General features: G+C 42.9%; 1 protein-coding gene across 6 annotated transcripts in view; it reads left to right on the top strand.

Moving 5' to 3' along the window:
* Positions 1-1,482: 1,482 nt before the first annotated feature.
* The window catches only part of LOC119169156 (uncharacterized), a 121,871-nt gene continuing 95,807 nt past the window's right edge, over positions 1,483-27,546 (top strand). For 3 of the 6 annotated variants that reach the window (XM_037420258.2, XM_075886353.1, XM_075886356.1), the window contains exons 1-4: positions 1,933-2,072; positions 4,219-4,497; positions 12,506-12,522; positions 20,388-20,628. In XM_037420258.2, the coding sequence (XP_037276155.2) occupies positions 4,245-4,497; positions 12,506-12,522; positions 20,388-20,628 (511 nt within the window). In that variant the 5' untranslated portion in view covers positions 1,933-2,072; positions 4,219-4,244. Of the gene's footprint in view, positions 1,724-1,763; positions 2,073-4,218; positions 4,498-12,505; positions 12,523-20,387; positions 20,629-27,546 lie in introns of those variants that run through there. The other 3 variants (XM_075886355.1, XM_075886354.1, XM_037420257.2) reach the window with 3 other exon arrangements.

The raw sequence follows: 27,546 nt of genomic DNA, 5'->3' as shown, positions 1-27,546 counted from the left end.
GTTGGTCCTAGCCACCGGAATGGCCCGTCATGCACCAGTAGGCAATCACGGAGGCCTACGGAGGCCTACATTGGTGACTTTTTATTAGAGAGGTGGGGGGTGGGGGGTTCGGGAAATGTCGTGGGGAAAAGGGGGGGCACTTGCAAGTTTGTGACACCAGGTGTGCCTTGCAGAGATGTAAGTCTAGAAAAATCCCGTCTTGCAACGCACACCTTGCAATAGCAGCCTTTTTTTAATATGTTGCAGGTTTTATTTTTGTTTATATAAGAAGTTAAATCATGCCTAGAAATCAAATATACAAACAAACATAGGTCCCAGCACTCGTAATTGCATTCTTCTATTGAGTCTTTTCCGGAACAAGTCGAGAGTGGCTGTTGCTTTTTCGATTGTCTCACACATCTTATGGGTATCGAGCACGTGTACACGCTGTATAAAGAAAGCATTGGAAAGTTGAATGTTTTATACATACTTATCAAGCATTCTTATTTGTGACGTTTTTAAGAGAAATTTTAATGGGGCCCACTTGCAAGGGGTGTTCCCCTCCCCTGACCAAACACCAAGGGGTCGGGGAGTCAACGTTCTCTGCAGGCGTGGTCAACGGACACCGAGCTCGTGACCAGTATGGGCTGTGTACCTTAGCAAATATTGCATTTTCTCTCATCTGCACATATGACCATCGACAGGTTTTTGTCTTGGGGGATGCAAACCCTTCTTTCAACTTGCACCACGACTGAGGGAGCGGGTCGTGTTGGTGTCGCTAGAGTGAGTAGCAAGTGCTGATGGAGCTTGAAGGGGTCAAGTGTTCATGTTGCACCACCCACCTCGCCCACGCCCATGTCTACACTTCATTCATTGAACACCCTGCTGAGAACTATTTGAATAAATGCGCAGATTTGTTTTCTTCCGCATCCTATACCACTGCATAAAAGATTCTCACATTGTGAAAAGAAGGTATTTTGATTCGTTTGAAGGAAAGTTACATTAAAAGCATGACAGATACTCAGAAAAGCGGTTTCATGCAATCGCAACAAGAAAACTTGAAGCAGATGTGCTTCTTTATTGTGCAGCGTACAGTGTAAAAGTAAGATCGGATTCGGAAAAAGCGAAATGAGTGACGTGCGTCACTGCTTGCTCATTGTTCAATGAAAGAAGGTTTCATAAAGTATGACGTAGCCAACAGCAGCAACAAACTGCTGCATCTTAAATTTAAAAAAAAAAAGCAAAGTGCTGCACATTTACGGTAGAACATGGACATATATTGAAATGCGCGTTATTTTTTTATGAAGGCAAAATAAAAACTACTTTACAAAACGCTTTGCATTCATCGGGATGTCGACACATCTGTGTAGTGTCATTTATGCTTTTTGGATGAAAATCGCTGAATTTCAACGAATTCAGTAACTTGTGGCAGAAGAGCCTTTTGAGTTTTCAGTTTCGGTTTCTGCGCCGCCGACGCCGCCGCCGCCGACGAAAATTGGCCACACGCCGCCGCCGATGAAAAAACCGGCGTGCGCCGACAACGCCGCCGCCGCCGACTCTGGACGACCCCCACGCCGCCGCCGGTCGAAATCGCCTCGGCGCACACCTCTACATGATGCCGCAGGTATCTTTCTAAAGGCATTAGTGGCTCCTACCTGTTTGAAGAACAAAAAAAAAAAACTTATTGAGTAATGTGATTGACAATTTAAATGACACAAGATTCGTTACTTAAAGATAAATTGTGGTTAGTCACGTTTTTTTGCTAACTTTGCGGTGAAATTTTTGAGCATTAGCAGTAAGGAATGTTAGCAACGTTGCACGTCATGTCGGCATCCTGAAAGCTCAATTTTTGAATTTCTCCAATCTGGGCGTGTCTTTGTGCTCTGAACGGGTACAGATCTCTCGCCAAGATGGAGGCAAGAAAACAGCTTGACGGGCTAAGCTTCAAGGAGATGAGGTTCAAGGTGTGCCGCTTCCTCGAAGAGCAAGGCGTCGTGAATGATCTTCGCGCGCGGTTGCGCTACAAGTTTGTCGAAGCACTCACAATCACCACGCGAAGTGCCAAGCGCTCTTCGCGCACGCTTCTGCATCAGGTGAGTGCAGCGGCAGGTGAGCGGGAAGGTCTTTTTCCGTGGCCCGCCACAACCAACGCTCTCGTATAGATTGACTTAATCACGCATGTCTTATAGTCACTGGTCTGACCGCTGCCTGATAATGCACTTGAACTGATTATATTGTTTGTTGTATGACCTGTGTCAAGCATATTACTCTTCTTAAGTAATGTATTCGTTTCTCTCCTCTCGCTCTCTTTCTCACACACACACACACACGCACACACACACACACACGCACACACACACACACACACACGCACACACACACACATATATATATATACACAAATATATATATATATATATATATATATATATATATATATATATATATATATATATATATATATATATATATATATATATATTGATGTTTCTTGCTCACGGCTGGTTATTTCTTCACCCTCTTTTCTTGCTTCTAATTTACATTCCATTGGTTCTTATAACTTCCCCTGTACATTCCTTGGCATTACTGTCTGTTAGATCTCATTATTATGGTGTGAAAACACGGAAAAACGAGCCCTTAGGTATACACTTCTTTCCCTTATTCAGCCCCGCCGCGGTGGTCTAGTGGCTAAAGTACTCGGCTGCTGACCCGCAGGGCGCGGGTTCGAATCCCGGCTGCGGCGGCTACATTTCCGATGGAGGCGGAAGTGTTGTAGGCCCGTGTGCTCAGATTTGGGTGCACGTTAAAGAACCCCAGGGGGTCTAAATTTCCGGAGCCCTCCACTACGGCGTCTCTCATAATCATATAGTGGTTTTGGGACGTTAAACCCCACATATCAATCAATTTCCCTTATTCAATAACGAGGGTCTCGTACTGGCAGACTTGGTGTCATTAGGTTGTATACGAGGGACTCTTAGTGAGCTGCCCACTGGTAATTAGTTAGCGTGCTACGTGACGCCACACATGCGCATAAAAGAGTGTTTGTCTCGTCGCTTGGCTTATAGATGACGCTGACTGACAATCCTACTTCTAAATTCACATATAAACCCAAAAAAGTGGATGGAGGGAAGGCCGCTGTGATAGCTCAGTGGTTAGAGCATCGCACGCGTTATTCGAAGGTCGTAGGTTCGGTTCCTGCTCCCGGCTGGTTATTTTTTCGCCCACTTTTCTTTCTTCTTATTTACATTCCCTTGGTTCTTATAACTTCCCCTGTACATTCCTTGGCATTACTGTCTGTTGGATCTCATTATTATGGTGTCAAAACACGGAAAAACGAGCCCTTCGGCATACACTTCTTTTCCTTATATATATATATATATATATATATATATATATATATATATATATATATATATATATATATATATATATATATATATATATATATATATATATATATATATATATATATATATATATATATATATATATGAGATATAACAGACAGTAATGCCAAGGAATGTACAGGGGAAGTTATTAACATTAATGGAATGTAAAATAAGAAGAAAGAAAAGTGGATGAAAAAATTACCAACTGTAAGCAGGAATCGAACCTACGACCTTCGAATTGATAGCTATTCCTGCTTACAGTTGGTAATTTTTTCATCCACTTTTCTTTCTTCTTATTTTACATTCCATTAATGTTAATAACTTCCCCTGTACATTCCTTGGCATTACTGTCTGTTATATCTCATTATTATTGTGTTAAAAACACGGAAAAACGAGCCCTTAGGTATACACTTCTTTCCCTTATATATATATATATATATATATAAGGGAAAGAAGTGTATACCGAAGGGCTCGTTTTTCCATATTTTGTCACAATATTAATGAGATCTAACAGACAGTAATGCCAAAGAATGTACAGGGGATGTTATTAGAACCAATGGAATGTAAATAAGAAAGAAAAGTGGGTGAAAAAATAACCAGCCGTGAGCAGGTTTCCTGCTCACGGCTGGGTATTTTGTGGACGCCTGGGCCGTGACGAGGGGCACGTCTGAATTCAAGGTGCATTGTTGCGAGGTCTTGTCATTCTTCAAGGACTCTGGAGGGCGGTCGTGAGACCCAGTAGGCGTAGTCTCTGCCGGAAGGTCGGCTGGCGTACCCGTGTTCGTCAGGGCAGCCTGGTGGTTGTCCGCCTGTGTGGGTGGTACACAAGGTGCAGTCTGTTGTGTTATAGGCGGACCAGGCACGTCGTCCTCAAGAATGTCGGTCATAGTCGCAGCGTCTCGGAAGTTTGGCCACGCTTGGTGGCTGGTGGCTTCAACTTCGGCTGCGGGAAACTGCGAGGGCGATGCTGGTCGCTCCTGGCAGGACATGCAGAGCGTTGGGGTTGGTAGAGAGTCGCCCTCTGACATCGGGGATGGTGAAGGTTCCACGACTGAGAGGGGAACAGCGAGTGCAAGGATGTCTGCGCCAGACTCCGAGGCGTGCGGCAAAGTAGCTGTCGTGAAGTCAGGTGGGTCCACGGTGTCGTGTGCCGTCGATGTCGCGGAAGATGTGCAGGTGGAAGGCACGTGTGCGAAGCTGTGTACGTGGGCTCCGAGACAATTTTGTTTTGAAACCACACACGATGAAAAAAAAAATACAGTCATCAAGTAAGAAAAATAAATGTATAACTGTAGACACGCTGCTTGCTACCTTCTAGATGAGGGCTGAAAAAAAGTTCCAAGGTTTGTACAACTGGTTTACAAGTTTGAAAGCATCTGTGACTGCTGTAGCGCTGCCAAGTTGTGCTCGTCACCTTGACACATCTGATGCTTTGCCACTAATGTGATCACTTCGTAAACAGCGACTAAAGTCTAATCAGTCGGAAATAACCTTGCTTCTACCCAAAAGTCCTTCTCTTCGAGTTCGTCAGAGCGGCTCACTCATCTTTGTTCTCATGTAATGGCTTTGGGCAGCAAGAAGAGGCAACATTGGCGAGCACTTCCTTTGCCGCGACCGCTGTGCTTGAGACGATGTGCATGGTGGTGCGTCTGCCTTTGCGGTATGCGTTGCTGTAGAAGGAGAAGAACCAGACCAGGAACCCCGCCGCTTCGCTGACCATGATTAAAGTGAATCCCAGGATTGAGCCTTCCCTGTAAAACAAATAAGAGATGCTGTGCATACATGCGGTCACGAACTGGGCAAGCTGGAGCTGCGTGAGGTAGTGCTTCCACCAGATGAACCGTTGGACAGCTGGACCCAGCGCGGACAGGAAGTAGTAGGAGTACATGTCCACGTGCACGCCGTCCCGTCCTCCTCTCTCGCTATATATATATGTATGTATGTGTGTGTGTGTGTGTATATATATATATATATATATATATATATATATATATATATAAATATATAAATACACTGTTTTATAACACTGTTGTGCACATTGTAGTAATATGCATATTAATTTTCAGGCCTGCTCTTCTGCTTTCTGTGTCCAGTTCAGTAATCATGAACTGTTATTCGTCCCCTGAGTTGCTCATCAAGGCAACGTCATCAGTGAATCTCAGGTTACTAAAATACTTTCCATTAGCTTTTGTTAAAGCTTTTGGTTATTAAATACTCTCCATTAACTCTTCCCAATCTAGGGTCCTGAAAACCTCCTGTAAACACGCGGTTAATAGCATTGGAGAGATCATGTCTGCTGGCCACAGCCTTTTTTTATTGAGACTTTGTTGCTTTCTTTATGGAGAACTATGGTGGCTGTGGATCTGCTGTAGATTTATTCCAGTATGCTTAGGTGGGCTTGGTCGATTATATTTTTCTGTAGTGCCGGCATAATTGCTGATATATCGACTGAGTCAAACGTGTTGTATTCCACGCATTTCTCTATCACCTGACAGTATGAATATACTCTGTTGTGGAAAGCCTGTACAAAATCCTCCTTGGTCCTTTGTTTTATTAACCTCTAATGTTGTACTAACTCTATTAGCCAGTAGTTTTGTAAATAGTTTGTAGAGAACGAACAGTAAGCTGATCGGCCTATTGTTGAGACTCACACCGCGCTGGAATTAAACACACAAATAAAAGACACACTGAAGCACAGGTAGGACACACACGAGCGCGAACTAACAACTGTTTATCTGTTTGATAAACACTGTTTGATAAACAGTTGTTAGTTCGCGCTCGTGTGTGTCCTACCTGTGCTTCAGTGTGTCTTTTATTTGTGTGTGTAATTCCAGCGCGGTGTGAGTCTCAACAATGTTCAACCAACTAGCCCCCACTCTTGCCCTTCTGATCGGCCTATAATTTTTTAAGTCCTTGACGTCTCTTATCTCATGGATTAAGATGATGTTAGTGTTCTTCTAAGATACTGGTACCTTTCACGTCAAGAAACACTTCGTATATAAGGTTGCCAGGTTTTCTAGCACAATTTCACCACCATCATTCAGCAGGCCCGTTGTTACCTTACGCTCACCATCGGCTTTGCCTCTTTGCATGGCTTTTAGGGCTTTCATTACTTACCCTGTCATTACTGGTAGGATGTCGAATTCGTCTGGGCTATTATTACTTCTTATGACATCATCCTGGTTATTTCGGCTTTAGTATAGCTCTTTGTAGAGCTTCTCTATTACCTTAACTATCCTATCCATATTGGTTATGACTTAGCCTTTCTTGTCCCTTAATGCACTCATCCGATTTTTGCCTATGCACAAGTTTGCCTTCGCAGCTTTTAGGCTTCTGCCGCTTTTTACAGCCTGTTGGGTTCTCTCCGTGTTGTACCTCTTGAAGTCGGTGACCTAACACTTATTGAATACCTTCTAAAGGTCCACTAGCGGGTTCTATTTTGTGAGTTGCATTTGAGGCTTTGATGGTTTGTTGTCTCTTAATGGGATTTTCGTCAGCTAAGATAGTTTGCCAGTGTCCAGTCTAGTGACTGTACCTTTGACTTCTATTGCACACTTTTTGATGATACTAAAAAAAATTATCGCTCATTGTGTCAGTGCTAGCATTGGTTGCCTTGCTCAGAGCCATGAATCTATTCCGAAGTGAAACTCTGAATTCCTGTACTTTCCCTCTCACCGCTAGTTCATTAATTGGCTTCTTGTGTATCAATTTTTCTCTTTGCTTTTTTGATTGAGTGAATTCGAGCTCTTATCATTCTGTGGTCACTGCATCGGACCTTGCCATCTACTATATCTTGTACAGTGCCTGGATGTGCACACAGAATTAATCCAATTTCAATTTTAGTTTTGCCATTAGGACTTCGTCACGTCCACTTACCGCTGGCTCGTTTTTTGAAAAAGGTATTCAAGATCCGTAAATAATTGCATTCTGGAAACTCGACTATTAACTCTCCTCTGTCGTTTCTAGAGCAGATGCACCCAGTGCATGGTCTCCAGTCGCTTTCTTGCCTAATTTGGTGTTAAGGTCGCCCCTCAGAGGAGTATACTGTGACTTTACTGTATTAATAGCTGATTTTACGTCCTCATAGAAGCGTTCAACCAAATGATCATCATGGCTCAATGTAGGTGCTTAGGCCTGTACCACCTTCATCTTGTACCTTTTGTTCAACTTAAATATGATGCTTGCCACCCTCTCACACTGATGCTATAGTATTCCTCTATGTTGGTAGTCATTCTCGTGTATAAGAAGTAGCTTTTTTCTGTGAGGTAATCCACGGTAGCATAGGATATCTCCATTTTTCAGCACTGTATAAGCCTCACGTGACCTCCTAACTTAGCTGAGCCCTTTTCTATTATATTTAACAACCTGTCATTCCTCGAATAGGACAGCTAGACTTTTAGAGTTTTATACAATAATAGCTAGAGAGAAATCTGGCTCTGCGATTGTGTATTCCCATGGGAAATATTGCAAGTACAGGCTTCAGATTGGACAGTGTTAACTAGTAAACTGCCTACAAATCTTTTTCTTCAGTCTCAATTTTGTTCTTCATGCAACGCGGGTTGTGGGGTGCTTTGAAAATGGTTGAAACAGTGCCTTTTGGTCTTCGAAGAGGCTAAAGATCACCGATTTCTTGATTTGCTGTGACGTTGGAGCTTTACGAGTTGCATTTGAGAGTTTAAATGAAGCATCGTCCACTCACCGCTACACATAGATGCAGTGTCTTATGCTAGTGCAGGATATTGCATCGATTTTATGTTTTGTCACGAGCGCGTCTTGCCTAAACTCGTTCGAATTGACTTCAAAACAATGGCGAAGCTAAGCAGACGCACCATCATGCTCCTATGACTCGACTTCAGAACAAAACAAGAGGTGTGTTGGGAGCAGATCACTTGTACAGACGCATCTGAAATTGCGGCAGAGGAAATGTTAAGTGTTTCTCTCTTGATACTTTGCTGTTGTTTCCATAATTAGATAATGCATACTTTCAAGAAAAAAAAGAATAAGCATGTTTATTGTCAAGTACTGTAAATATGTTTCATTGTATCTTGATGCCAAATCTGGAACGCAAGGGCAGAGCGATGCACACCCTGGTGGTTACATTTCTCCAGGTTTTACTTCCACCTCATGGTTACAGAAGACTTTTGCAATGAAGATTACGTACAAAAGAATAAAGCAAGCTTCAATTAAATACAACTTCATATCACTTTGTTTTATACTCGGCAAACAAGCGTTGCGAATCTTAACAACGTAATCTATCTGAAGCAGATCCGAAGCCTGTACTTCCCATCATTCGCATGGGGTTACACACGGCGCTGAAGGAGCCCGCATAGACACTAGCGCCAGATTCTCCTCTAGGTATTATTGTATGTGAAACTCTATGGCTAGATTAGCCCTATTAGATTGTGTTCTAGTGCTAAACGTAGCCAAGTTCAGATTACAATGGCTGCCTGTCAGGACACAGAGCTTCGTAGCACCCTCTGTCGCAGGTCTGACAGCTGCCTTGGACAGTTGCTTTGCAGCCACTCGGGACTGAGGGCCGAGGGTTAATGGGTGCACTCGTATGGAAAGTAGTGGCGAAGTACTGCACCAGGGTGGCCAATCCTGCTCTGTTGAGGGAGTGCATTACCAGCAGGTGGTCGCCAGTGAGGCCACACCCCAGACTACAGTGTTGGAAGTACTTAAGTGGAATGATGGAGTGTCACCGCCACGTGCTCGCTGTGCTCAGCTTTGGTTCACAGCCGTGCGAGTGGCGAGCGGGCGTCGTTCAGACTATGGTGTTGTTCAGACAAATCAGTTGTCGCCACGTAGCACTCTTGTTTTCGTTGTTTTTTTGTGTGTGCACAATGAGAGTCCATGCTGTTCGTGTGAGCAAGTCGTGAAATGGGAAAGAAGTGTTTTATGCGCCAGTGCAATTCTGGCTACAACACATGCACGGAAAAAGTCGATTTCATAGTGCGAATTAACAGAATATTCGATGCTATGAATTGCAGACACCCTAAGCAAGGTCTAAGGCAGAAAGGATTTTGAAGTGCTAGAGTCCTTTCTATAACGACTCAATAATTGGGAGGAAGAAGTGAAGGGAGGACATATTGATCTTCCCATTTTTTCGCCAACTACTGTTGAGTGCTTGCGAGTGACTATTCTGTCGACAATTCAGCTGTCAAACTACTTGTTAAAGAAATGGGACTTCAGATATGTATAACTGCAATATTTAATGAAGATGTTTCTAAAAAGTGTTTCGTTGTTTCGACAAGCTGGAGCTTAAAATGAAGGTCCCTGCTCGCCGACGCTCTTGCAATGATACAGTGTGCTAGCCATATACTACAGTCTCGTAAAGCCACCCAAGTATGGGAATTGCCAGTTACTTCTTAGTGAAGAGGGACAACTCCTTAGTTTGCGGGAATTAACATCAGCTTTCAAGGAGGATCTGCCCAGCCAGTCACGCTTGGATGAGCTTAAGAACAGGCTTGATGGATTGGTGCAGGATGAGATTGAATGGGAGGATGTATTTAACTCAATGTCTGCATTAGATAGCGTTACCGACTGCATAATTTATTATGTATGCGGGGTTTTTTTGTTGAAAACTGCTAAAAAATACAAATTGTTCTAAGTGCAAGCTTGGACTAACGGGACATCTGATGTGTCAAAAGCTGCATCAGCTCTTGTAGTTTTGAAGACAAAAGAAGGATTTGGGCTCCTTAATGCCGTGCTATTTTGTCTTTTGAAAAAAGCTCAGCGAAACTTTCGGAAGCATGCCAGCGATAAGGAAGTGTATGATTTGTTTATTGATTTTGTGTTGGATAACTACAACCTCTTATTTCCATGTAAGGAACATAAAGTAGACATGATGGCACAAGTGCTCCTTTAATATGTAGGAGTGTGTATGTGACGACATTGCAAACAAATGAAAAAGATTGAGGCAAACAAGTCTCAAACGTTGTGCCAGCTTTCGAAACTAGTCCAGTAAGTTGCTACCTTAAAGTCAGAATGCATAGCTTTCGTTTTTCACACGTGTCTTCAATACTGCTTTTCTTTCGAGTTGAAGTGCTGCCCTATTCTCTTTGTGGTCGTTTAACTACGAATGCTTCTTTACATTGCTATAATAAAATATGCCGTTTTTTAGTAAAGAGTTGCTGCTTTGCTTTGAAAAATCTCTATAGACCTACATGTGCCGTTCTCCTCTCCCCGAGCGAGAACTACACTTGTTAAGAATGAAAAAATTATCTGTAGTTTTATGTGCTGAAAGCACAACATGAATATGAAGCACGCCGTACATTGAAAGGCGCCGGAATTTTCGACAATGTGGTGTTTTGTAACGTGCACTGGCGTCGCAGAATGGTGTTTCATCTGTCTTGTCTTTCGTTTTTTCATGCTGTTTTTGTACTTTAAGTATATGTTAAGAAGCCCAAGTTCATACACTTCTCATCGCACAGCATTTGGGCCTGCTTCATAGAAATGTGACCGCTCTGACAAAAATTGAAATTACGTTTTTCTACTGCAAAACTTCGACTAACAAATTATTTTCGTCTGACTACTACGTAAACAATACTTCAACCAAGAATTAGCTTTTGTCATGATTACACGGGACTTTAACATCACATGTTTGAATTCATGATCTGATATTTGTGAATGCGAAAACATATGCTCCTATCACGAACCTTTGATGTGGAGAATTAAACATTTTCCACGGCTATCGAAGCTGTATCATCAAAATATAGTAATTGTTTGCCACTTTTAATAATTTATTTACTTTTGCACTCGTTATGTAATGAAGGAAGAAGTTTTTTTTCCCACCCGAGTTGCTTTCGCGGCCCCAAAGAAACCAGCACCTGAGCCACGGTAATTGGGGCGCCATCTTGGGCCCTCTCTGCAAAACGGGGATAGAAGTTCTTCGCTTTCGGAGGCGCTGTTGGTCCATCTAAAATACTTCTAACACCATGCCCCAGACCTTTTATTTTCTTTTTTTTTAATTATTCCTTCATCACGCATTTTAGAGGCACTTTGAGATAGTTTTGGTGGTCTTGCACAAACACATTGAGACGCTAGACCAAGTTCCAAGGGTTATTTAGAGGCCAATTCGAGCTTTCTGAGTAAACTGTGTAATTCATTAGAACACTTTAAAGCTGTGAATGGCTGCAGATAGGTGCAGACTGTCGCGACTCGGCCAAACGCGTTTTCTGCTGCCCATTCACAGAGCGACATGCTCTGGCCACTTGGCGACGCCAGAGATGTCAGCAGCTAGCTCACTGTGGTTGGTGATCTGTTTGACTGTCATGAGCTGTAGAATGTGCGGAAGATCCACTGGAAGGGTGACGGCACATGTCAGAGTAGATATAAACCGCTCCCTCTATGATCTTCGACCCTGTTGCCATGAGGCGTGCATGCTGCTGGGTGCACTATGTAATGGCCTCCAAGACTGCACTCAACCTGTTGGCGTGCCATCTGTCATAGGTGTGCATGTACGAAATGACTTTGTTCGATAATGGAATTCCAAGCGAATTTGTGCCTAGTGAATACGTCACCATACTGTGCGAACTTGGAGCTGTCCCCATGAGCGGGCCTCCCTGTATCCTACCGCAGAAGACATGAATTCCCCCCTATTGGCACCAGGCAAAGTTTAGTGTAATCACCATGTGCACTGGTACAGCAGAAAGAAAGGCTCCATTCCTACTGTTGACTCTGAAGGAATCTCGAAAGAGGGCCGCTATATTTTTACGAAGCTGATTCAGAGTTGAGGCAGTCCAACCTTGGCTCGGGCGAAAGCAAGATGCTCACTGACTCCGTCTGAACAGAACCCACATCTGCTACGCTCCCGCCTCTGGTGTCAAGTGACTCTCCCGGCTACGCCCCGAGGGCTCTACCAAGTGTCAAGTGCTTTCCCAGATCCGAACTGCACCAACGAAAGTATATTCAGACTTTATTGTTTTTCTAACGTGCAGAAAAATTAGGTTGTGATTTGGACTTGTAATTAGTGATGTCGAATATGAAGCAGCTACTAGAGTTATAACCTTGTTGACATAGAGTTATAACCTTGTTGACAGTATCTTTCTGTGTGTATTTCATTCGTCTGTTTGATCAAAAGTAAATGCAAGTGAAGTGTGTCCATGTGCATCCCTCTGGTTTCCATCACTTTACAGATGGTGACAACGATGGGGTGAGCCTGCCTGGATACTATCTCAACTGTCACTGTCGTCAAGTGAATGTCAGCACGCTTCTGCTCGTACTGAAACCAGAGTGATGGACTTAGAAAAATTGATGATGATGTCCGGAAATTCGGGACTAAGCAAAGAAGAGATGCTCAAGTTATATGAGCAGGAATCACAGAGGCTTAGAGATGAGAGAACAGCAGCTTGTGAGGTGGCCCGACACGCAGAGGAGAGAGCTGTACGAATTTAGCATTGGAAAAAGAGAAAGCGACGTTGGAAATAGGAAATGCATTGGATGAAAAAAGTCACAGCTTTGCCGCAAAAGCGAAGCAATGAACACTATAGTAACAAATCGGAAGGTCATGCGCAGAATGGCTAGCAGATCGAAACATGCTTGGCGTTTCTCATGCACAAATAGTGCACGAAACGTACTCACAGGTACAGATAAATGCGAATAAGCATCTCAGTTGTTACTTCGCTGTGTCTAAAAGCGTGCCTTTCTCGCAAACGGAGACTGCTACGTGTGCAGTGGCCATTGTGCGCACGGTAACTACAACAGAATTGTTCCGATGAAAGCTCTAAGCGTATAATTGTCCCCATCACGAGATAAACGAGCGCTTGCGAGAGCATCCCCTCTCCGCAAGGCAAAGTACGCATGGGAGATGAGAGCGCACGCCGCTGCGTCGCGACAATCTGGCAACGCACGCTCATTGCGCTATCTCGCGGTAATGCTGAAAACATAATAGTGGTTCCCTCGGAAATGCCCGTTACCAGTGTTAAGTGGTAGATATAAATAGCTTGCCGTTTCAACGTTGAAAGAGCTGCTCCTCAGTGCAGAGGTGCCAAGATCGATTCCCTGTGCCGGAGTCTTTTTCTGGATTTGAGAGGTTTCTTTGATTGCTGTGTGAGAGGTTTCTTTGATTGCTGTGCCACACGTGTGCGGTTTTGTCATGTGTGTGGCGTCACGTGAAACGAGCTATATAATGTGTTGTAAGCGTACGCATTAAACAAAAGATGGAAGTTAGCGCTCACACTGTTGTCTGTTTTTTCCCCTTCTTGACTCTATAGTATCTTTCCTTCACGATCAAACTGAGCTGCGCTAAAGCTATATGGCTCCAGCCAGATAGCTTCGTTCTTGGAATCAAAAAACATATTAGGCAGCTTCCAGCACGGGTTTAGAAAAAAGTTATCAACGACGAACCAGCTCGTATCAGTCATACACGACTTCGCTGATGCTATCAATGACAGAAAACAAATAGATGCAATATTTTTGGACCTATCAAAAGCCTTTGATAGGGTACCGCACTCTTTACTGATACGAAAAACGCAGCGTGTAGGGATTGCTCCCCGCCTCGTGGACTGGATTTCTGCGTATCTGAAAAACAGAACACAGTTTGTAGAAATTAACGGCTGCCAATCACAAAACCTTGATGTATTGTCAGGAGTGCCCCAGGGGTCGTTCCTGGGACCACTCTTGTTCTTGATCTATCTGAATGATATTTGCGATGATATTGACGCGGGAGTAACTGTGAAAATGTTTGCTGACGACTGTGTTATTTATACAGCTGTCAGTAGCTCCTTGCATCAATCATTGCTTAACGACAACTTGTGCAAAATTGCTGACTGGTGTGAGAGGTGGCAGATGGTTGTTAACTACTCAAAAACTTGCACTCTTACAGTAACACACAAGAAAACTCCTCTTAAATATAAATACCATGTCCGTAACCAAAGTATTGAATTTGTTAATACCGTAAAATATTTGGGATTGACCATTAATACGAAACTTAGCTGGGACGCTCACATCGACAACGTTTGCGCTAAGGCCTACAAGAAGCTATGCTTCTTAAGAAGGAAGCTGAGGTCATGTGATTGGAAAGTTAAACTTGCAGCCTATAAAACCCTAGTTCGACCAGTGCTAGAATACGCATTCCTTGCGTGGGACCTATATTTAAAGAAAGACATAGATAAAGTGGAAAGGATTCAGCGGTTAAGCGCACGGTTAATTTTTTCAGACTTTAGGCGCCTCTCCTCCGTTTCTGAAATGTTAAATAAATGTGAGCTGGAACCACTGGAATGTAGGCGAAGAATTGCAAGGTTAGTCTTCTTTTATAAACTATACAACAATGAATCTGGTTTAAATAAAGAATTGTACATTCTGCCACCTCCTCAGCGCTCAGCAAGGTTAAATCATTCAAAAACTGTAAGACCATATGCTCCTAAAAATAACACATTCAAGTACTCCTTTTTTGTAAGAACCATTGAAGACTGGAATTCACTGCCTTCCGACTGCGTGCACGCTCCGACTTCTTCTAGTTTCGACCTCTGTGTTAGGAACCTTATGTAACCCTCTCCTGCTAGGATGGTGAAAAACTGTCTGCAGTGTTCCTTAAATAAATAAATAAATAAATAAAAGAAAAAGGATGAAGCGCGTTACTTTTTGAACGGTGACGTCATTGATCATCAATCAATGTATAAATACTTGGCTGTAACACTTACGAGCGACTGTTCATGGAATGCGCATGTGCATGCTGTAGTTGCAAAAGCTGCAAGAGCCCTAAATTTCATTCAACGAAATCTGAGATCCTCCCCTGCTGTCCTCAAAAGTACTGCGTATATTTCATTTGTACGCCCGATTTTGGAATATGTATGTTGTGTGTGGGATCTGCGCCAAAAGGCCTTGATTGATCTGATCGAGAAAATACAGAACAGAGCGGCAAGGTTCGTTCTCAGTCGGTATAAGCGAGGTGACAGCTGTACTGAAATGAAAAACGTGCTGGGATGGGAAGCGCTCTCCTCTTGCAGAAGAAAATTGCATTTGAAATTGTTATTTCAGATATACCACAAAAAGACTGGCATCAATAAAGACACTTACCTTAAACCACCGCATTATCTTGTCTAGAAGGTCTCATCATGACCTTAAGATTCAAGAATACCGGACTGGAACGAACCTTTATGCTAATTCTTTTTTTGTTCATACTGTACAAGAGTGGAATCAATTGTCTTGTGACCAAGTGTGCTGTCATAACGAAGACTTGTTTTTTTCAAAGCTGTAACCCCCCCCCCCCCACCGCTTACACGCCTTTGGGCGAAGCAGGGTATTTCTGAATGAAGAAAATAAATAAAGAAATCTGTTACAGTATCACCGGCGCAAGGCAAGTCGATGACCCAGATCTGGAATGGAGCGCAGTGTATGAAACATGATGAAATACGCAGAGCTGTGGGCTACCGCAGGAAACGCAAGAACGGCCCTCTCTAGAAATCCAGAATGGAAAAAAGCAAGGAGAGGACAGAGGCTAAGCAGCTAGAAAAAGCAACCCACTGGTTTCATCAGCGGTGCAAACTATAGCATGCACTGAAAACAGAGAAGAAACGCTAAAGCTCAAGGCATCAGTGGCGGAGGCGCTGAAAGTTACACTTGCGGAGGTAGCACAACAGCAGAAATTTACTCGTAGTTCACTCGCAGACTGTTTCAAAAAGGTGGGGGAAGTTCAGAAGAGAAAAAAGGGTGAAACAACGTTCGAGTATCTCCTCCAAGATAACTTGTACAGAAGGTGCGTATTTAGCACTAGTAACAGAGAGATTCTGCAACTTGTTGTACCTGAGTCTTTGAGAGCTGTTCTATTGAGTCTCAGGCATGACGCAATCATGGTTGGACATCAAGGAGCAAACAGTATAGCTACTAGAATAAGCGAATTCTTTAGGCCCAGGGTGCAAAGCGTCCTAAAATGTTACATCCGATGGTGCGATATGTGTCAACGAACTATACCCAAAGGACGCTTAGGAAAAGCGCCCCTTGGAAGCTTGCCCATCATCGAACTTCCATTCCAGAGAGTAGTGATGTAATGGGACCCATCTCTTTTTCATCAAGGAAAAGCAACCGCTATGTACTGATGTTGGTGGATATGGCAAACAGGTACCCAGATGCCGTAACTCTAAATATTAACACTGCGGAGATTGCAGAGGCACTTCTAGAGATGTTGGCTCGGTGTGAAGTTCCCAAGAAAATACTCAGTGAGCTAGAGTCGAATTTTACATCAGACCTAAAGAGGGAGGTTAACTGGCTGATGTCCACTCAGCAACTGCTGACCACACTGTGCCACCCCATGTGTAACTGTCTTGTAGAAAGATTCACTGGAACGAATATGCAGAGGGTGAAAAAGTTGTGTCAACAACGGTCAGTCGATAGGGACAGGTGTCTGCCTCTACTGCTATTTGCCTACCGAGAAGTTCCCCAATCAAGTCTGAGATTTTTCAATTTTGAAATGTTATACCGCAGAACTGTTGAGGGCCACTAACAATTCTACGAGAAATTTGGACCAACCAAGACCTTGAAGCTGAATTGAAAATAACGTGCGCCTATGTGCTCGAACTTCGAGAGATTGGAGGAAACCTGCAAGATGGCACATGAGAATTTGGAAAATGCCTGGGAAAAGTACAAGAAGTTCTAAAATCACAAGGTGGTAGACAGAAAGCAGCAGAAAGAGTGCTTGTATTACTCCGCAGTTACAAGAATAAGCTTACCATGCAGTGAAAAGGACCATTTTTGGTGACCTGCTGGAAGAACGACTTCGACTAAGAGCTACAAATAATTGAAAAAAAAAAAGCTTTCACATAAACACGCTGAAAAAATACGAAAAAAAGCACCTATAACAACCAGAAAGCATGGTAATGAGCAAAGAGGAAGAGATCGCGGAAATGCTGTCATGCAACCTCGCAAAAAGCATGGGATCAGAGAAAGTAATAATTAGCCCTGAACTTGATGCCAACATAAATTTGCAAGTGAAAGCCCTCCTAGAAAAGTATGAAGAAGTATTTTCCGATGTACTCGGCAAAAATACGCTTCTCAAGTGCAAACTGCGACTATCGAGCAGCCAGTTTGTCTCCGGCAGTATCCACTTCTTTTATTGGCTGAAAGTGCACTTGAAAGTGGAGCAAAGAAGATGATTAAAGTGGGTATCATAGAGCATACGGATTCCACCTGCAAGGCACCTTTGGTGGCGATCAGAAAGGCTGATGACTCATACTGCACATATGTAGACTTTAGGCGCCTAAACGTCATTCTAATCACGGGCGCAGAGCCCATTCCGAAAACAGATGTTGTCTTTGCACGAGTTGTTCGCAGGAAGTTCTTCTCAAAGTTCGACTGGCCAAAGGGTATTGGCAAATACTCATAGAGGAGGAATCCAAAGAAAGAACAGTGGTCTAATATGCGAGTGGATTGTTCCAATTCAGATACATGCTGTTTGGACTCAAGACAGTGGCAGCAACATTCACTAAGCTATTGAGGCAGGTACATGAAGGCATTGAACATGTGGAGCACTATATAGATGACATTCTGGGGGCTTTTGACATATGGGAAGTGCACCTACAGGTCCTCAAGAAGTTGTTCCGAAGACTTAGTGCGGCTACTTTATAGTCAAGCCCCCTAAATGTGAAATCAGCTTTGAGGCAATTTCCAATTTCGTTTCTCAGCCACAGGCTCATTTCTCAGCCACGGTTTTTGTTACTTTTAGGTACGATTTAAACATATAAATCTAACTCACAATGCGAAAGGAATGCTGAAGTCTATGACTATAATTCATTTAATTTCTACTAGCACCTAATCACACTGTCCGGCCAGTTGTTGGTCCCTTTAAGAGATTTCACATATATCTGTATTGCACGCACTTCACTGTCTAAACCAATCACCAGCTGCTACAGTATTTAGCCAAAAGCAAAACTTCAAAATAGACGCCTGATGATATGGAGACTCTTACTGCAGGAGTATGAATTCCACGTGCAGTGTATCAAGGGCAGGGAAAATGTTGGAGCTGATTTTTTGAATAGAATAGCTTGAAACTGCTCAGCGTTCTTATTTTTTGTCATTTCGTGTTGTGTCAGTGAATATCTATAATTATTTTAGCAATATGTGATATTCTGTATTGTGTTGCTGCTATTCTGGAAGAGTTGCTGGTTATGAATTGTGTTTGCTGTATAAGAAATGAGTAGTTTTTCTTTGCAGTAAAACTCTTTGAGAGGGGATACGGGGGATGGTGACGCCATCTCAGAGGTATAGAGTGGTAACAGCTCAAATTGTCGAACGCGCTCATGAGTGTTCTACGATCGCCAGTGTGCCTCATGAGTTGAGGAAGCCAGGCAGAGGTGAGAAGGAGGGTATGATATAATTGTCCATAGCGGCCTTGGTACACGGCATGCCACTGAATTCGTGGTGCGAATGGTTTGATGATGCTCTAGCCTAAAGGCTGACAAACTTCAAAAAACTGCTTTAGGGTCTCTTTGAGTGAGTATACGATTGGGAATGCTCCGGCATTGGCATTCGAACCAAATTTTGTCATTGCATGCTAGCATGATGCGCTATCTGAAAGAAGGGGGTTTTGTTGCACTTCGCACAGTAGAATACCATTTGACCGCCTATCAGTTCTCAACTTCACACTACTCGTAACTCACATGGCCTTCTCTCAAGTGTTTGAAACTCAATTTTATTAAAAAAAACAAATAAAAAAACAATGTGGCTTCGAACTTTTGATCTTGCGAGCTTAACCCAGCTTAGCGCTCTGTTTGACCCTCCTTCTCACTGTTACTAGCCGCTGCTAACTTTCTTGGGCACTTACTAACTTTTTTTACTTTTTTACTACATACATTACCAGACACTCAAAGGTTGCAACCGTTACTACCTTTTTTGCACCGTTACTAACTTCGCACCGATACTAAAAGCAGTGACGCCAGGGCTCGTTCTCAGGGCTAATATGTAAGCTTAGTACTCCCATCTTGGGTCTTGCATACTAGGCCATGTTGGGGTGGTGCTATGCAAGATAGACAGAATATATTGTTTTTAATAATGATTCATGAAAAGTCCTACGCTACATTATCTTGAGCACCCAGTATAACTGCACCATCGTCTAAATATAGATGCAAATTTAAATTATTTATCCCAAAGCATAGCTGCCCACTGGCACCAGTTGCGTTCCCCAAACGTAGGGTTGTTGCTTCTGGAACCACTTATTATCTCTGCGTGTCGCGTGGAGTAATCATTGTCAATGAATGTTCAGAGAGTCGTTTGCCAGACATCGAAGACAGCTGTCGGGGTCTATCAATTCAAGCTGCCACTATGGGGTGAGTGATGCAAACATGTCATTCCTTTCGTGCTTAAGTTTTTTGTTTTTCACCGTTCTTTAGAGCTAGAAGTAATTTTGTCTTTACCTTTCTTTTTACTATGCTACATTATTGAGCTCGCTATAGATGTATTTACTAGTTACTATACCTAACTCCCGACTCAGGACCACGGTCTACTAATATATCTATTCATCAGAGTTTTAATTACTCCAAAACACCAAGGAAATACGATATGGCATTGAAAGCAGCGTCAGTCTATTGTTTAGCAGTTAGAAACATTTAGCGTTTTCTTTTCATGCATTCAATCTACCCACGATCAACGTATACACTCAACAAAACAATCACACAGAAGTAGCCGATTAGTTCACAAAACAGGAGTGCGCAGCTCGTCAGTTGACAGGAAATGTCAATGTAGGAGTGCTACTCCTTTAAATCAACAAAACTTGTCAGTACGGTAGTTTTGAAACCAACAATTTCAAAAATTATTCTGGTCGCACCACATCAGCCCAACGAACGTGAATAAATCGTTGAGAAAATTGGAGAGATACAATTTCTGTCTGCAAGACACTATTGACAAAAAAATCAACTTCACTCTTTGTTGAAAGGGTAGTGGAACAACTCATGGGAGTCCTCGCCCCTCCTTAAAGAAGGGGCTGGGCCTTCCTGACACTGAGCCCTGGCCACTGAGCACCGTGTTTTATTCTCCTCCCGTCTCCAGTGCTGCTTTACTGGTCAGTGAGGTTTCTTTTTTGGGGCCCAGGTGGTGATGTGGCTGATCCAGGACTACCTATCGAGCCAGGGCTATGAATATGCGCTGTGCACGCTCGCCTGCGAGTCCGGCATGACCCAGGAGCCGTTTTCTGCTCGCGATGTGAAGCAATTGCTGCGCCTGCCGCACCTTGACGGTCAGCCAGTGCTCGAAGGAATTGTGGCTCGCATGCTGAGCCAGCCAGAGACCGCCTCGGCTCAGACATCCGTGCCGGCTGCTGCTGATCCAAGGGGTGAGTGAACTTCGTGAAAAATAGAAGTTATGATAAGCTCCACTGTGAGTAGGTAAATGCTTGGCAGTTCAGAAAAGGTACCGCCGCCTTGAAGTTCCTGCCATAACAAAGCATCGCTGAAAATTGTCTAAACACTTCCAAGATTAATGATTCTCACTGTTTGTGAGTTTGTTATGATTCACAGAGGACTTATTTAGTGCTAAGGAGAAGAGCTTCAGAAAAAGACATGTAGCAGCTACATCACTGGCGTACCATAATGTAAAACAAATTTTGAATCTGTTGCGAATAGGTTCCATGCATTAAAGTGATACTGAACATAAATTGAAAGCATCGAAATTCTGCTATGAAGACGCAACTGTTTTGATGACTACGAAACTGCACAAAAAAGCTACAATAAATAAAGAAGGCACACACACAAGCACAGTCTAGCAACTGAGTTGCTAGACTGCACTTGTGTGTGTTCTTTCTCTGTTTCTTGTCGTTTTTTTGCGCAGTTTTGTAGTTATGAATTACCAACTCGCCCAGAGTTCAGTACTCGTTATGTTCTGATGAACTGCATTCAGCACGAGCCGTGACGTCATCGTCATCAAAGCGCATCCAGGAAACACGTGTTCCTGTCTTTTTCCTTTTCTCCAACCTTCTTTTTATCCCATTTTCCCCCTTCCACAAAAGCACTGATGCTCTAACCCAGCCGGGAGCATTGCTCGTTGCCAGTGCTGTTTGTGTAGCTTCTGGGAACCATAGGGGTGCTGAGCAGGTAGAGAGATGTGAACAACAGCTGGCATTATCGGCATGCCTGTTTCTGGTGTTTGTGATGTCACCTCTTTTAGTTATAGTGCAGCCGCACGACATAGAAGTTTCGAAAAAAAAAAAAAAAATTGCCGTATATCCACAAAGTGAATGATGATGAAGGAGCTTGCTCGAGAGGTTAAATCCGGTAAACCCGAACCGTGAATCCTCTCTACATACAGTAAACTCGCGATAATTCAAACTCTGATAATTCATCTTTGGTTATTTCAAACAAAATTTTTTCGTTGGCCCTTCATCGTTTCAATGCCTTTAAATGCCTCCTAATTTAAACTCTACCATTCGGTAAATAATACTTTGTGCAGGTTCATACCAGAAAACATCAGCTGCTTTCCAACTACTTTTTGAAAATTTGTGTGCTGATATAATTCTAACAGTTTAAAAATGAAAAATAAGTGCCTGAGGCTTTCAAAGAAAGAAGCTTAAGTAAACAAATGTTTGAAAAGAAGCGCACGCATGATAAACCGTGATGCCTCTCAACTTGTATAGAGAGCTTTGTGCTGAAGGCGCAAATCTATAGCAATGAAGCAGTTTGCTATTCCCGATTTCTCTAAAAGGTCTGATGAGTAGCAAATGGCCTGAAAACATGTGGACTTCACACCTCTGCTTTCGGTTCACTGCGTGCAGTTTGGTCTTAAAAACAGTGAAAAAGATTTTCAATGTGATAAAATCAATGCCTAATCATAATTTAGCTGTCACCTCACCCAGAGTCATCTATCTTAAACTTCTGATACTTCAAACTTCTTGATAATTTAAATTAAATGCAGAGGCCCCTTCGAGTTTGAATTAACAAGAGTCGACTGTATGCTCAATCATCATCATATAAAGACGTGACACGAGAGTTGTTGTGGTGTAATTATATATCTACACGTTATATACACAATGTTTGTTATTTACATATCAATGTATTATATACAGATAATTAGATACTGATGCTGTATATACATTTTATTCAAGAGCTTATTAACGAATCGCATAAGCTCGGAGGAATGTTTTGCTTTTAGTATAATGGCTTTGTTATCCGTAAAGTACAAAGCCAGAGGATCTTGAACTATAGAATGAAATAAAAAATTTGAAAAGTGCCCTGACGGCTAACCCTCGCTGCAGCCGCATTGCGAGCCCTCCACGCCGCCACCTTGGCTTCTGCGGTGTTCATAGTGGGTAGCGGTATCGACGCGCACTGAGTGATGTCGGGCAAAACAAAAAAAAAGAAGGCGCACCGAGAGCGAGCGCTACATATAGGCTCGGCCGCCTAGCAGTCTCCTACAAAACTAGGGCACGCGCTGAGAATGGAGCGAGCATTGCTTGAGCGGCAACATGCCATTTAGTGAGAGCTCTTGAAACGAAGAGCACCGCTGCGCCTCTAGCTGGAGCAGTGAGCACTAGCGTACACACCGGCTCAAGGACGAGAGACAACCCCCCAGCAAAAGGAGCAAGCTCCTGTAACATTGAATTCAATGTATGTTCCTCCAGTTTGTACCTGAAATGAAGGGTGTGCCTATTTAATTTCAGTACTCAATCTTTCAATCAGCCTGAAAATCTGACTGACAAAAATTTTTTTTCAGTGTTGTATTGGCATGAAAGTTCTCAATTCTCATGTTTTTTTTTTCATCAAATGAAAACCAAAGTCCTCAAGGGCCTAAAAACTGTACTGCTGAGCATGAGTGCACCCTGAAAAAGTAACTACAGTGTGTCTTTTTAAAGCTGCTTTTGGTTCCTACTGTACGCTGGCGTCACAGCACGATATGAGCTTCTCGTCACATACTCGTGCATGGCCTTGTGATGCTTCCACAGCCACTCAGCACGGTGGCTCAGTTGGTAATGCACAAGCAGCCATTGGGAGTTTTGGTACCTGACATTTTCACAACTTGCGAGACTGCCGTGTGAAGTGACCAGAAATAGTACTGTAGTGTCGACATTGCTAGGTGGGGCCTGGGAAAATTAAATATCGAAGCAGCACTTGCTGAGCTTCATGTTTGCTTTGGGTACAGAACAGTTGTATGGCAGAGTGAAATTACCTTCGAAAAAAGGTACCCTTTCACATCATAAGTTTCCAGCAGTTCTGTCATCACCTCTTTTCCCCAGAATCTTACGAACAGTGGCTCACACATACGTGCAAGACTTGCAATTAGTCGGTAAATGTGGATTGCCTTTATTTTTCAAAGGCAGCTTTTCTTATGAAGCACAGTCATCAATGCACGGCCCTGTCTGGTTTGCGAAGGTCTTGCCACAGAATGATGGAATGACATCAGAGGTGCGAGCAAGACTCCAACCAAAAAGAACCCCAAAAATGTTTTGACTCTCGTACGGGGGCCACAATGTTAGGAAGAAGGCCCTGGTGCGAGAGTCTAAACATATGCTAATTCGAAATTATCTTGGTTGGCATCTTGCCTTTGGCCATAAGTATACCAGACCTGATGTGTTTCCGTCAAACTCTTGACTTAAGTGTAATGGCATACCAGTGGCTCTTGTCATGCATTTCCTGGCATGCATCTTGTCTCTTGTGGCATCCATGTTTGTCTTTTTTTTTTGGCTTGCATGTGAACACAGGCATTGATCAGTGTAGAGCAATTTTGTCATTGGAAAAAAAAAAAAAGTGAAATCTCCTTTCAACATTTTTAATGTTTAGTGCCATGCAGACCAAGTCTCATTAGGCTGATTTTGATTCCCCTTTTTCTATGTATTTCACAGAGGTTCTTGCATGGTGAACTTGCAGTGGATCACTTGCTACAATATGAGTACATAGTGGCATCAGTGTTACCAACCAATTTTCAGAAACTATCCTATGCCAAGGTCAAAATTACTGTACACAACATTTTTCATTGCCTTATGTTTTACTCTACACCTAAAAATAGCGCCATGTAACTTTGGTAACATACAGATAATAAAGTCAGTGGCAGCTTCAGTGGTTTGAAAGTTAGTGTCAAAGAAACACTAAGAAACATGAAAGACAGCAGATGAAGGAACAAGACATTTCAGTATCTGTATGGGACTCGTTGTCAAATAAAAGAAAAGATGGGAGACTCATCAGCAAGTATATGTCTGACAGTATCAGCGACATGGTAACAAGGAACGTCAAGCAAAATTAATTGTCGTATATACAAAAGAAAATGGATGGCAGTGATGGAAATAAAATTGCTCCTGAGTGACTACAGTACAGGTAAAATTGAATTAAGCACATATTTTACAATAATTCAAGGAGAAGCACTTTGCTGTTTGAAGAGAGGTCAGGTTGTCCTAGGATGCATAGTTATGAATGCTGATAAAAAAGGGGAAAGGTTCTTTACTGTACATGTGTGAGGAAAGTAAGAAAACAATGGAGCACATATTACTAATTGAATGGGGAAATGTATACTCACATGTATCTTAGGGCGCTAACTTATATGCAGACTTCAGTGTTAAAGACAACATTGGAAAAGTAAGCAGGTCGGTGATAAAACAAAGTAAAACACAACTGCAGGATCTCCGGACAAAAACAGTCAGAGAGCAAAAAAAAAAAAAAGCAGGAAAACTAAGCATAATATGCTAGGAATCACAGAAAGTTGGGTTTTGAATTAAGTTTTTTTTCGTGAGCAGGGAACATAGCTTCAGCTGAAAAAGATCACACTGTAATGTAATAGTAATAAAAAAAATATTGAGTTTGGCATATCGTGAGTCACAACCTCACTATAAAATGAACCCCATTTCATGCACTGTCATTGAAAACACTTTCATGGTCACTTAAGCATTCATTCTAGATGGCTGGAAGGCGAGAGTCGTTCTTCTTCTGGGTTCACTGTATCGACTGGTTGGAAGGATGTCAGCACTTAGGGTGGTTTTGCATTGCCTCTGGGATCGTAGGCATCGCAAGCTTTCTGAGCTTCCGCGATGAGCCCACCTATGACCGTGCAACGATGACATGTGGTGATGCCATCATTTGACATCACAATGAATGCATGATGACATAAAAAATTCTGGCAGAAAGTGTAATATAACAGTGGCACCATGAGGTGATGTCATGTTATAATTTTTTTGCAACACTCGCATTGACGCCAACAATCACTTTTTGTGTTTGATGAGGCACCAAAGTAGTTCGCCTTGGTAACTTAAGCCATCCAACATTGCAAAATTTAAGAGCCCCTCCACGCAATGAAAGATTCGGGGTGGACAGAAAAAGGAAGAAAAAAACATTGATGGGCAATAAAGTGAAAATGGTAGCACAAGTATACCCTGAGTCGCACTGCAGTGTGCTTCTGTTAATATACCCATGACACATGGGCCAAACTGAGGTACCTTTCAGCAAGCCCTTTTTATTACTCTGAAGGACTATTTGCACGAAGAAGTGGGACTGATGACACATGGGACTGCATTAAGTTCTTAGGCTGTGTGTGACTAGAAGGGATAATGGTACTAGAGGGGACTATGGCACTTACAGAGCCTTCATTGAAAGGCTGCATAGTTGAGTTGTGCTTACTTTATGTGCAAGCAAACCTGTAGATGCACAATCTGCTTTCCCACAATGGAACTTCCCCAAGAGGCAGGTTCTGCTTCTTTATCGTGTGTCACCGCACACAAATGCTTTTCGCAAGATGTCCTTTGCCTGAAGGATGTTATATCTATGTCACATGGCCATCAATGAACTTTGCTAAGCTCCATCACTGTAAAACTCCATTAAAAAGTATGGCAGAGAAGCAGTTATGCTCATGTTGTATGGAAATTTCAAGAGCATTGGACAGAAGCCGCAGGGGCCCACTAGGCACTGTTGTACCTCCGTTTGCATTTGCAGTGATTTCACTCCTGCGCCAACTGCGCAAAACAAGATTTGCTGCACCAACCTGATGAAATTGACGTAAATTGCGCGAAACTCTGCCAAACCGTCTTATTTCAGGAGTCCGCTACCTGTGGTCCGCGGACTGCGTGCGGCTCGGAGGGCAGTTTTATGCGGCTCCCTACACGATGTCAAAAATCTTCAAATTGCTAGACACTGTAATTGTGGCAGTATTTAAATAACTATATTTAATGTTTCTAATATCGGACACAGCGGTCGAGTTTAATGAGAGAATTCTTTCCCTTCCTTCAAACAGGTTGTTGCCGCTTTCAAAAATTGGCCACCAGTAATCCAGCCGAGCAATGAAATTCAATCTCATTCTGCGGCGGAACTGCAACTAAAGTTCCAATAAGTGCAACTATGTCAGAAGGCTGGAGATATGTATGTCACTATTCACGACAGTGATTGCAGTGGTGTTAGTTCTGCATTTGTTTACTCATGTAGGCCAAGGACATATATATGTAATCTAATCATAAACAAAACCTGTTTGCAAACATGACCTGGTTGCAGCAAAGAATACCATATTTACTCGCGTAATGAACACACTTTCTTCTTGAAAAATCAGAGCAAAGTTGGGGGTGCACTTATTATGCGGGGCAAATTTTATGAAAACTTTTTCGGGATGAGCAAAAATTTCTGTAATGCAAAAAAAAAGTTAGGTTGCTTAGCCTTTCACATATGCGTAGACTGTTTGGAAACAGGTTCTTTCTTCCACTTTCCTCACTTTCGGTGCTTGATGGCGCTATTTCCCACAAGCTGTCCCCGCGCCGCCTGCGCACACCATAAAAGTGTCTTGTGGCTATCTTTTCTTGCAATCGTTTAACCGCAAGAGTGGTATCTGCTGTGATCTCGAGAGGCACCCAGAAGCATGCGCTACGACGCACTTTGCCAACTTCGCGGCAACTTGCATGACGCCACCGTCGTCATTGTAGCCAGTAACCAACATTGCAGCAAGGTACCCCTAAAACATCAAAACAAACGGTTGATAGCAAGATTAACAGCAAAATACGGCTGCTGCCTCGCTTCCACTTGAGAAGTACCTTTACGCGCGGACAACAAGCGAAGCGAGGATCGGGGGAGGGGGCGGGAGGGAGGGCTACCGTGTTGTGGAAATTATCACGATCTTTTCTAGACGACAAGCGATTTTTTCTTGTTTTCCAGAAACCTGTGACACGATAGCAAGGAATGACTCTTCGTGACAGCAAATCCTATCGTCGCTAGAAAATAGCGTGCATGTCTTTGAGCCTTGAAGTTTTGTATTTGCAGGACGTGACCGTCGGTTGGCGCAAGCAATTACTGACCTG

Source organism: Rhipicephalus microplus, chromosome 2, assembly GCF_043290135.1.
Source record: "Rhipicephalus microplus isolate Deutch F79 chromosome 2, USDA_Rmic, whole genome shotgun sequence".
NCBI classification, from domain to species: domain Eukaryota; kingdom Metazoa; phylum Arthropoda; class Arachnida; order Ixodida; family Ixodidae; genus Rhipicephalus; species Rhipicephalus microplus.
Note: the sequence above shows the minus strand (reverse complement) of the source record. Positions and strands in the feature narration are given on the sequence as shown.